Below are 11685 nucleotides of genomic sequence, written 5' to 3' on the forward strand. Positions count from 1 at the left end.
CATGGAGTTACTGTTATCTGTTTATTGTCTCCTCCTCTGAGTTCCTACAAGGTGAGAACCATTTATTCATTTGATTCACTCATCATTTATGCATCTCTGTAGGCCAGTGGTCTCATGCATTACTCTGCAAAGATAAAGAGAAGATTCAACCCTACTGCTGAGTACATAGATTCCCAGCTGGGAACTTTTCTGGGGAAATAACTCTGCTCCCCCCCCCCACTCCCACATTTTTTAGTTTTCAAAGGCCTCCCTCGAGCCTCTGTTTTCTCCCCTTCATTTTCTAACAATCACTTTGGTTCTGACCTCAGTTTCTTCATTTCTTTGAGGGACAAATAGAGTCTCCTTCCCTGGAAAGTAATGATGATGGCTGGAGACCATGCAGCTTCTATGTGCCTCACACAATTCTAGGCACAGAGCCAAATAGCAAAAAAAAAAAAAAAAAGTCGATTCTGTTCTTGCCCTTACCCAGGACCGGTTGGTAATATATACAAGGCATAATAACATGATTACCACACGAGAGGTACTGAGGTCCTTTCAACTTGCATCCAGCCTCCGCCATATGCTACACTTACCTGAAGTGGGAGGACATAAACACACATCAGAAGCTTGGTCCCTGCCACCACGTTCTTGGAGAACTGTGGTAAGTGTTGGACAAAAAGATCTCAGGAAGAGAGCAGAAAGCTCTTAACCCAGATCCTTAGACCAGGGCTGCAGGAGATTTCCACAGCATCAACAATAACCAAGTTATTTGGCCCTTACGACATGCCAGTCAGTGTGCGCAACAATTTACGCACTATCTCATTTAAGTCAGAACAACTGTGTGGGGTAGATATGAACTTCCTCATTTTACCCATCTGAGGCTCTGCGAGGCACACTGGAAGTCCTTCAGGGACTAAATCGTTTAGGAATCCACCTGCTGAGGCTTTAGTGGAGAGTGTGGGCTAGCACCAAGCTCGGCCGAAGGAGGGGAGGGTGGGGAGAAGGGCTGGGAATGAGAGGGTAAAGCTGAATCAAAACACGGCTGGCATGATCCCCAGGACCCTCGCAGAAGCAGAGAAAGTTGGAAAGAGATGCGGGAGGCAGGTGGGGGGCGGGGGGGGCGGTGAATGCCCGGAAGGCTGGGGGAGGGCAGCCTTCCCGGCCCCCTCCCCACCCCGCCAGCACCTCCTGCACAGGTCAAGCTTCTCCCCTCCCGCCCTCTCGCCCTCCCAACCTTATTTAGAAACCGTGTCCCCGAGACAGGAAGGGCGGCGGGCCGAGAAGCACGGAGCGTCCCGGTCTCATTTCCTCTCGAATCCCCCTGTGGAATTTCATTTCGTACGGTGAGGAAATCGGAGCGCGAGGCCGTCGGCGGCTCCGGGGCGCCCCCCTCCCCCGACTCTCGGCTGCAGGTCGGGCCGAGGCGGGGGGCGGGAGCCGGGCAGGGCTGCACGCCGGGCGGGTTGGGGGGCCCACGGAGCCGCGCGCCCGCGCCGTGCCAGGCACAGGGCCCCGTGTTCGAAAAGCCTTATCGCTCTGATCCTCCCGTCTCTTTACGAGCGAGGACCCTGACACCGAGAGACCGAGCGGTTTGCTTCGGGTCACACAGCCGGCAGTTTAAAAACCACGATCTTCGTAAATAACCCAAATCCCGTGTTCTTTGTGTACGTTTCGCTGCCCGATGGGGAAGCGGCTAGAGGCCGAGGGGACAGCTGGAGGACAGCAAAGGGAGCCGGCAGGATCTGGGGGCGCGCCGCCCCCCGGGGAAGCAGGGGCGCGCGGGCCCAGCTGGGAGAGCCGCGGCGGCCTCCGCGCCCGGCCCCAGAGCGCCGCGCACCGGGTGGGAGGGAGGCGAGCGCCAGGGGGCGGGGCGGGGAGCCCGGGGCCGCGGGGCGGGAACAGGGGAGGGGACAGGGGCGGGGCACGGGCGGGAGGCGCGCGGCCACTGGAGAGGCGCGCCGTCCGTCGCGCGCCGGGCCCGCCCCCGCGAACCTCCAGCGCCGCCTCGGGCTCGGGCGGCGGAGCGGCGCGGCGGCGCGGGGTGCTGGCGGGCTCGGCAGAGGCGCTGCGTGGACGTGGCCGGCGCCGGCCCGGGGCTCGCCGCCCGTAGCCATGACCTCCGCAGGCCGTCCTCCGGCCCCGGCTCGCGGCGTCTAGTGCCCCCACGCAGTCGGACGCAGCTGCGGGAGAACCGGCCGCTACCCCTCCGCCCCGTCGTCGTCGCCCTTGGCGCCTTATCGCCCTCTCCCCGGAGCCGGGAGCAGCGCGGGCGGCCGGCGGCCCCGTGCAAACTGGGGGTGTCTGCTGGAGCAGCCCCCCGCGCCGCCGCCGCCGCCGCCCCCGGCTCTGGCCATGGCCTGGCGGGGCTCAGGGCCGCGCGTCCTGGGGGGCCCCGGGGGCGTCGGGCTCAGTCCGCGGCGGCTGCTGCTGCTGCTGCTGCTACTGCTCGTGGGGCCGGCGCGGGGCTTCGGGGACGAGGAGGAGAGGCGCTGCGACCCCATCCGCATCTCCATGTGCCAGAACCTGGGCTACAACGTGACCAAGATGCCCAACCTGGTGGGGCACGAGCTGCAGACGGACGCCGAGCTGCAGCTGACCACCTTCACGCCGCTCATCCAGTACGGCTGCTCCAGCCAGCTGCAGGTGGGCGCCCTCTCCCCGGGCGGGACCCCTGGGGCAGGGGGACGCCTCCGAGCCCCGGACTCACTCCCCGGGGCCCTTGCCAGGTCGAGCCCCCTATGCCCTTCCTAGGTCTCAAGGAACGATATCTATCCGGGAAAAGTGATTTCCATCCCCACCCCCACTTTGCTGTCCCTCCTCAGGGACTGGAGGCCAAAACGTTGTGTAAGTCATCTGGCCTGCGAAAGAACCCGCTCTGCACCCCGCCCTTCCGTCTTTCTCCTCTGCCCACCCGTGTCTGGCCAAGCCCCTAACCCCAGCGGAGCTGAGAGTTATCTTTGCCAAGGATTCTGGCCGCCGCTGCTCGGTGGGCGAGTCCTCCGCGCTGCAGCCAGTTGCAGCTAAGACTTGGAAAGGAGTGATAAGGCGACAGGGAATTTCTGCTCTCTCGCCGACCTCCTTTCTCCCCCGTATTTTTTGGGTGTGTTATTAAATGCAACAACCCTGGCCCATTTTCTGCAGAATGGCCCCTCGCGGTGTCTTGCATGATTGTAGAGGTCGTGCACGGAGGAATGGTTGCGCTGGCTTGAGTTCCTTCTTATCCTCAGCGTTAAAGGCAGGTTTAGTACCTGGAGGGGGAGAAGGCATCACCTGGGGAAGAGGTGATAGTAGGGTCAAGCTCCAGAAGGTAGCTTGTATATTGGAAGTTGTTTTTTTTTTTTTTTCTTTTTTCCCAGTCATTAAAAATATTAAAGCTTATGTAGTCATATAGAAAATGTTCTTCCTAACATAATAAGTGAAGAAAGAATTTGTATACACGGGTGATTATAATCTTACCACAACGACAAGTTCACTGAAAGAAAAAAAAGAACTGGAAGGAAACTTTTAAAAATGTTAACATTGGTTGTGTTTCTGTTGGAAAGGCTATGAGTGATTTTTAGAAATTTGAAAAGAAAGAACTGGTGGGTTGGGGGAGGAGTGGAGGGGAATAGAGGACAGTTCTATAGTTATCCAGGCTGAAAGTTTTGGAAATCTGTGGTTCTGGTTGTAACTTCTAAGAGATAAACAGGCAGGCAATTGACTTACTAGGTGCGTGTTTTTACATAGGTCATTTGAAAAGCTGGATGGCGGTTTCAGAAGGATGGTTGGGATTAGACCTGTTGCTGGTGAAATGTCCCTGTGGAAGTGTCAGGATTTTAGAACTAGGTTATGAAAGCTTAGGAAAATAATTCTCGAGCTCTCAGTTTGGAAACAACACATATCCTGACACCAGTGGCAATTTTGTTGGCAAAACAGCTTTTCAGGGATATATATTTTTAATTACATGTATCCTGGGGAGGCAGCCAAGCTGTTTTGAAGGGCAGGACGAGATCCCTTTACATGCTGGAAAATAGTTACTTGTAACTCTAGACTTCATAGACAACATCTGTAAGGAGCCAAGCAGACTGTTTATCAATGCTGGAGGAATTGAGGACAGCAACTGGACTCTCCCCTGCTGGTATTGCAGTTTCAGGGTCTGAACATTTGTATTTTCCTATTGTGCTTTATTATTATTCATTGAGGAAACCTGGCCAAACAAAGCCCCTGATACCCAGAGATTTCAGCTTGCTTCTCATCCTTGGGTTTAACAGTGTCTCAATGAGGACATTTTCAATACGAGACTGGTTAAAAAATAATTTGGGGGAATAAAATAGAGAAAGGCGAGACTATTAACATGATAAAAGCCGGATCTCCGTTTTTTTTTGGAATATTTATTTTTATGGTAATAAAGAAATGGGGATAAAAATAAAGCACCCCATCACCCAGAGAACTGAGTCAGACTGATTAGTCTGTTCAGCTCTTTCAAATAGTAGCTGAAAGGGGAGGGAGGCTCAAAGTCAGCTCTTTAAGGTTTATTTCCCTAAGTGTTGTGCAAAAGGGGATTATGTAATGCTTTGGGTCCCTTTTATATATTTATTTATCTCTGTTCTCCTGGAAAGGGTTTAACTAGACCCAGAAGAAGAAAAAGGTGTAAGTGATGGATTATTAGGCAAGCTCATTTGTGGTCAGAGTCAACAGTCAGATACCCCTATAGACCGATTTAAAAGTTGATATGGACTTTGCCCAGAAGCAAGTCAGATTTGTGCAAGCCTTCGGTCAGACTTCCATGTCAACTGTCACTGTTTTCTTTGTTCGTTTCATGACTTTTTTCCAGTTCTTCCTTTGTTCCGTGTATGTGCCCATGTGCACAGAGAAGGTCAACATCCCCATCGGGCCCTGCGGCGGGATGTGCCTTTCAGTCAAGAGACGCTGCGAGCCTGTGCTGAAGGAGTTTGGCTTTTCGTGGCCGGAGAGCCTAAACTGCAGCAAATTCCCGCCCCAGAACGACCACAACCACATGTGTATGGAGGGGCCAGGTGATGAGGAAGTGCCCTTGCCTCACAAAACCCCCATTCAGCCTGGGGAAGAGTGCCACTCCGTGGGAACCAACTCGGATCAGTACATCTGGGTGAAAAGGAGCCTGAACTGCGTTCTCAAGTGTGGCTATGATGCTGGCTTGTACAACCGCTCAGCCAAGGAGTTCACCGACGTCTGGATGGCCGTGTGGGCCAGCCTGTGCTTCATCTCCACCGCCTTCACTGTGCTCACCTTCCTGATCGATTCTTCCAGGTTTTCCTACCCTGAGCGCCCCATCATCTTTCTCAGTATGTGCTATAATATTTATAGCATTGCTTATATTGTCAGGCTGACTGTAGGCCGGGAAAGGATATCCTGCGATTTTGAAGAGGCAGCAGAACCTGTTCTCATTCAAGAAGGCCTTAAGAACACAGGATGTGCAATCATTTTCTTGCTGATGTACTTTTTTGGAATGGCCAGTTCCATCTGGTGGGTTATTCTGACGCTCACTTGGTTTTTGGCAGCGGGACTCAAATGGGGTCATGAAGCCATCGAAATGCACAGCTCTTATTTCCACATCGCAGCCTGGGCCATCCCCGCGGTGAAAACCATTGTCATCTTGATCATGAGACTGGTGGACGCAGACGAGCTGACTGGCCTGTGCTACGTGGGGAACCAGAACCTGGATGCGCTCACAGGCTTTGTGGTGGCCCCACTGTTCACTTACCTGGTGATTGGGACTTTGTTCATTGCTGCGGGGCTGGTGGCCTTGTTCAAAATTCGGTCGAATCTTCAAAAGGATGGGACGAAGACAGACAAGCTGGAAAGGCTGATGGTGAAGATCGGGGTCTTCTCAGTCCTGTACACAGTGCCCGCAACCTGCGTGATTGCCTGTTATTTCTATGAAATCTCCAACTGGGCGCTCTTCCGGTATTCCGCAGATGACTCCAACATGGCGGTGGAAATGTTGAAAATCTTTATGTCTTTGCTGGTGGGCATCACTTCGGGCATGTGGATTTGGTCTGCCAAAACTCTGCACACGTGGCAGAAGTGTTCCAACAGATTGGTGAATTCTGGGAAGGTAAAGAGAGAGAAAAGAGGGAATGGTTGGGTGAAGCCTGGGAGAGGCAATGAGACTGTGGTATAAGGCTAGCCAGCCTCCACACTTTCCAGGGGGAATGCCAGCACTGGGGTGCAAGTGCTACTAAAAAGCTTCATGCAGTGAATCTCAGTTTGAACAAACTAGCAACACTTCAGTAACCACCCCCCCCCAATAATCCACCACCACTCTCCCACCGCTGCCCATCCCCCAGCATCATAAAACTAGTGATTTCGCTGCAGACTTTGGAATGATCCAAAATGGAAAAGCCAGTAAGAGGCTTTCAAAGCTGTGAAAAATCAAAACGTTGATCACTTGAGCAGGTCGCAGCTTGGAGCGTGGAGGTCCTCCCGAGATTCCAGGAAGTCCAGGGGATGCTCCTTTTCCCTGCAGGGTGGGATTTGAGCTGTGAGTAGGCAACTTACAGGGAGAAAGATTAGCTTTTGTTTTAACCCTTTAAAAGTTTTAAATACTAACTGGGTGTTTCAGACAGCAAAGCAATCTATAAACACTGGAAACACTGGGTTCAGAGAAGTGTTACAAGAGCTTTATAGTTTGGCTGATCTAACATAAACATTCTCTGTGGCGCACTGTCTGCTGTTTGGAACTTTGTGGATTGCTCTCCCAAGAGGTGGTGTCAGAATCTTTCAGTGCCTTTGTCGTAAAACAGAATTGTTTGAACAAACAAAAGTACTGTACAAACACACATGAGGTATCCCGCGGATTTTTCTTCTCTCTCTCCCTCTTAAATTTCAACAGCTCCCTACTAGACCGCTGCTGTTTTCTCCATTTTACATTAATGACTCAAAATAGGTATTTTTATAGGAATGTTTGCACTGCAGCAGGTCTAATGAGGGGGGAAAGGAAGGGCGATTCACTTTCTTGACAATCACTTAATTCAGAGGAAAATGAGATCTACCAAGTCGACCTACCTTACCCACCCCAGAGACCGACTGCATTGAGCACCAGGGACTTAATATATTTTACTTCGAGTGATTGTATCTATGCAGACGCCAGTCTGGAAGAGCTAAAACGTTACGTTTCTTGGCAACTTTGCATTCACACAGATTAACTGTATAATTTGTGTGTGTCAATTACAATTAAAAGCACATTCTTGGACCATGACTTAATAGTTACTCAACTGACTTTCAAACTATGGTCAGCTTGCATTCTCAGAATGATAGTGCCTTTTTTTTTTCTCTTTAGCATAAGAATGTTATCAAAGTCTGGTCTACTTGGCACAATGGAGACTTTTTCAATTTTGTAAAGGGAGCTAAGGACAACTAATCCAACTATTTGGTGCATAATTGTTTCCTAGTAATTGGCAAGGGCTCCGTATAAGATTTCATTGGAGGCAGTGTGGCCTGGAGTATTTATATGGTGCTTAATGAATCTCCAGAATACCAGCCAGGAGCTTGATTGGTTTGTAGGGAATAAAGTGTAGACCATATGAAATGAACTGCAAACTCTTACAGCACAGGTCTTAATTGTATTTTGCAGGGGTATTCCAGAGCTTTTAAAATGTATGCTTTATATTCCTTGCAAGAGGGTACCCTCTAGCAGCCTCTCAAAAGTTGCAGTTCTTTTAAAGTTGTAACTGGCAACTCAACCCCCTGAGGTCTTCTGATCACCAGATCTTTGGGACAGATTGATGTAGCAGGTTGCTGTCCTTGAAGTTCATCTCGGTCTTTGCTTTAGCAACTTTGGGATGATTATTTATTTATCCCTGCCCACCCCCACACACACCCCCCTCTTTAAAACAGGTAGGAAGGCTCTTTTATACCATTTCTTGTGGAAAAATGTTTCCAGGGACTCAAAATTGCAAATAGGAATTCAGATTCTGGAAATAAGCATGTCTTTGTTTGTTTGAGCTTCATGCCCCTGGTTTGACATTTTCCTTTCTTCTCTCTCTGTTCTGGTGTGGTTCTCGAGCTGAGATGAAGATGTGCGTAAGGACTGTTGCCTGTTTTGGAAGACAGAGTCTTGGGGTTTCATGCACAGATGCTAAGTGGGCACTGGGGGCCCCCACTGTGTGTTCTGGGCCTGAGTACCTTGGCTGGACTCTGGGTCAGGGCTCCAGGAGCATGAGAACTGCTCCCCAGAAGGGCCCGTTGAACTCCATCTACGACTGCATTGCCCCTGAAACGTAGAATGTGAACTCCCTTTGCTGCTCGCAGACGGTTCCCATAGCTGGCCGGGGCCCTGGAGTGTGCACCCAGGGGCAAAGCCTGCCCTTACTCACGCTCCTCTCCAGTGTCTTGGGAGTTGCTCGGAGACTCTGGCCCAGGAAAGGGAAGAAGGACCGTGCAGGGGTTTGCAATGCAACTCTCTTTGTAATGTTTCAGTGACTGGGTGACCGAGACAAGCATCCTAGCAGAGGGCCAGCCGTAGAGAGGGTGCTCCATGTTTATGAATGATGAAATAGTGACAGGAAGGGTACTTGGGTGAACCTGGATGCCCAAGTTCTGGAGCTTTCTGGGTTGTAGAATGTCTCTTCCGTAAGTCTCTTGCCTTCTCGGGGGAAGTATATTTGATCGGAACTGGCCATTGGCACACACTGGCAGTGTCACAGGCTTAAAGGTTGTTGCTTTCACATTCTAGACCTTGGAGGGTGTTTACGGTTTTAGGAAAGGAGCTTTGTGGCTGAAGAGTTAGTTATCAGTTACCTTGAAGTGAGTTATCATCACCTCTTAAATTGGTATTGGTTTGAAAAAAAAAGTTTTAATTATCAGCACATTTATTGAATGCCAGCTGTGTGTCACGCCCTGTGTTAGGCACCTTAAGGGACGTCAGGGAGGATCAACTCTGTTCCTCTAACCAATCCGACCTGGTTCTGCTGAACTTTGCCGTTGGTTTCAGAAGGAGCAGGGGCTGCTGAATTGCCACCTGTTTCACCGTCTCCATCCCATAAACCTCTTCCTGGGTCTTTCCAACTTTAACCCATCTCTCAGCCCTTCCCAGGGTTCCTTGCAAATTGATGTCCAGGGGTTTTGCCAGAAAGCATCAGTTCTGTTACAGGACAGTCTCTATGGAAACCTCCCCGGACGATCATGAGCCTTGGCTCCATCTAATGTGGCTTCCGGGGCAGGCCGTTCAGGGCTCGGGGTTTTCTAGTGACTTGCACATGCACGCTAAGTCGCTTCTGTCGTGTCCGACTCTTTGCGACTCTATGGGCTCTAGCCCACCAGTCTCCTCTGCCCAAAAGGATTCTCCAGGCAAGAATACCAGAGTGGGTTGCCATGCCCTCATCCAAAAGATCTTTCCAACCCAGGGTTCAAACCCGTATCTCCTGCATTGGAGGCAGATTCTTTACCACTGAGCCACCCGGGAAACCAACCTAGTGACTCACACAGGTGAATTTGAGGACAGCAGCTTGCTAGGGAAAAGGTTAGGGTTCTTCCTCCTTCTCAGAAATCCAGGAGAAGTAGGTATATAATTGTAACTTCCTACAAAATCCCTTGGCCTTGAAAAGGCCCAAGGGCACCTCTGTCAGCTTCCTCTCTGGCAGGCTCCTTTCTCCTCCTCCAATAAGGGCTGCACCTCAGGCCAGAGGAACCTGGGCAGAGTGAAGCTGACCAGAACCGCCTGATGCAGTGTTGGTTGAGTCATATCCTTTTTCCTCCGTGGAGACCCGTTTCCTGATCCCTGAGACTGCTCCTGATCTGGCAGCTTGCTCAGGGACCTCAGCCAGGAGGAGGAGGGACACTCGTTTGTTTCCCCGAGATGCTCTCTGACTTTGCTTCCCCCTGGCCCTCTGTCTCCTGCATCTCCCAAACCTGGACCCCAGGAAGCGTCTGTGTCTGGGTTCTGGCACCACCAGCACCCCAGCTCTGTCCTCTCTGCCCTGCCCTGCTCAGCCTCCTGGCCACTGAATTCAGTGTTGAGAACCCAGCTGAGACTTGAGGGTGTAAAGAGGGACCCCGCAGCCTCAGCCCTGGAAGGCAGACTCGCTGGAGATTTCACCCAGGTGTGCACATGCCCGCCGGCTGCCAGTGAGGGGACCACCACCGCAGCTGGAAGAGGGCTGTAGAGTGCCCCCTGGAAGGAGCCCCCAGAGTCGATCTACGTCCTGAATTGCATTCCGTGATGGGGGAGGTTGGAGAGAATTGCTGTCCCAGCCAATTTTGTCTGGGACGCTTTGGACGCTCGACTGTTCTTTTTTGCCTCTTTACTGTACTTGGGCTCAGAGTCCCCACCTGGGTTTGTATTAATCTGGCTAGGGACCTGGGTGCTCTTCTTTCTCCAGGGCCTAGGTCGTAGATCTTGGAAACTCCTTGCAGAGCATTTTGCTCCTACCAAGGATCAGATCCCAGAGCCTTAAATAATGGATTTTGCTGCGCTGTGGCCTCGGCAGAGCTGTCTGCTGCCACCTCTTCTCCTCATGTGTGCAGTGATGCCCACTGGGCGTTACCTGGAGGGAAGTAAACCCCGGAGCCCCCTCGCCCACCCTGACAGGCCTCTACCCCGCGGGAAACCCACTGGCTGTTTCTGTTTCTGATTTGCCTTGCTTCCCTTCTTTGCACCAACAAATCCCCAGTATTCACCCAGGCAACTTGTTGAGGGCCTGCTTGGGGACCCACGAGCCATGTCCTCCAAGCTTATGGAGCTCCCTGATGGCCCACAGTATTCAGTATACGACCACTGTCATCCCAGCAGGCTTCTTCGGAGGCTGCGAGCGCTCCTTCCCCCTGGAGCCTGGGCCCTTCTGCCCTCCCACCGTCCTGCCGAGGACTCGGGCTGGCCTGGCTGGGGCCTTTGGGAAGGCGACGCTGATGTCTCTCCCAGTGGGGCATCTGGGTGGCCCTGAATTTCTTCCTACCTCACAGGGATGTTGTGAGACTTCAGACGAGAGGAGGACAAAGGTTCCTTGAGCTCCTGGTAGGAAAGGTGGAGTGAGTATCAGGTGTGATCTAGACAGAGATGAAATTCCGCCTGCTTGTGCGGCGGACAAGCTCGTGTTGTGTGGCCTTTCTCGGTCCCCCGGCCACCCGCAGCCCCAGCCCCCTTGAGGCCAACCTGAGGGACTTTCAGATGTTCGACATTAGAGGTACCAGCAGACCCCTACGACGCGCCCTGAATGAATTGCTGAGCGTCAGAAGAAATGGACCCTGCTATCGAGGATGTACAAACGTATGCATTGATGTCTGTACTGTAAATTTCTAATTTATCACTGTACAAAAAAAAAAATAAACTTTGCTATTTAATTTTTGTATTAAAGGAAAATAAAGTTTTGTTTATTAGCTAGTGTGCAATTTGGCCTCTTCCTGCAGGTGTCTGAAAGCCCCTGGGAAGCACAGTTACCCAGAAGGGAGAAATAAAGAACTGGGTTTGCAGGGCAGAGGCACAGCCTTGTCTTCTTTTTGCTGATGCAATTTTCCCCCATGGGATTTCTCCTGGGTCAGCCAGCCCTCTGAGGTCCAAGGTCAACAGAATCCATCACTGCTGTGGTCATCGGTAACTCTCAAGAGGTCACATGATGCTTCGGATGTGACTCAAGTTCTCACTGTCACTCCATCACACCCCATTTTGGCATTTTCAATACACATGACCATTTTTACACACCTTCTCAGTCCCTTTGGCTTAATGTTGCAGCCTGAAAAAAGTTTTCTTAT

At 51.7% G+C, this 11685-nt stretch overlaps 1 protein-coding gene across 1 annotated transcript; it reads left to right on the top strand.

Annotated features, from left to right (window-relative positions):
- FZD4 (frizzled class receptor 4) lies at nucleotides 2001–11313 on the top strand. Its single transcript, XM_018043330.1, has 2 exons — nucleotides 2001–2622; nucleotides 4793–11313. The coding sequence occupies exons 1-2, from the start codon at nucleotides 2332–2334 to the stop codon at nucleotides 6119–6121; spliced, it is 1620 nt and encodes a 539-aa protein (XP_017898819.1). The 5' UTR covers nucleotides 2001–2331; the 3' UTR covers nucleotides 6122–11313.

The sequence above is a fragment of the Capra hircus genome, chromosome 29, assembly GCF_001704415.2.
Source record: "Capra hircus breed San Clemente chromosome 29, ASM170441v1, whole genome shotgun sequence".
Lineage (NCBI taxonomy): Eukaryota > Metazoa > Chordata > Mammalia > Artiodactyla > Bovidae > Capra > Capra hircus.

Coding starts and splice junctions, on each gene's coding strand:
- FZD4 (XM_018043330.1), top strand. CDS start 2,332: ATGGCCTGGCGGGGCTCAGGGCCGCGCGTCCTGGGGGGCCCCGGGGGC. Junction 2,623..4,792: donor GCTGCTCCAGCCAGCTGCAG/GTGGGCGCCCTC, acceptor ACTTTTTTCCAG/TTCTTCCTTTGTTCCGTGTA.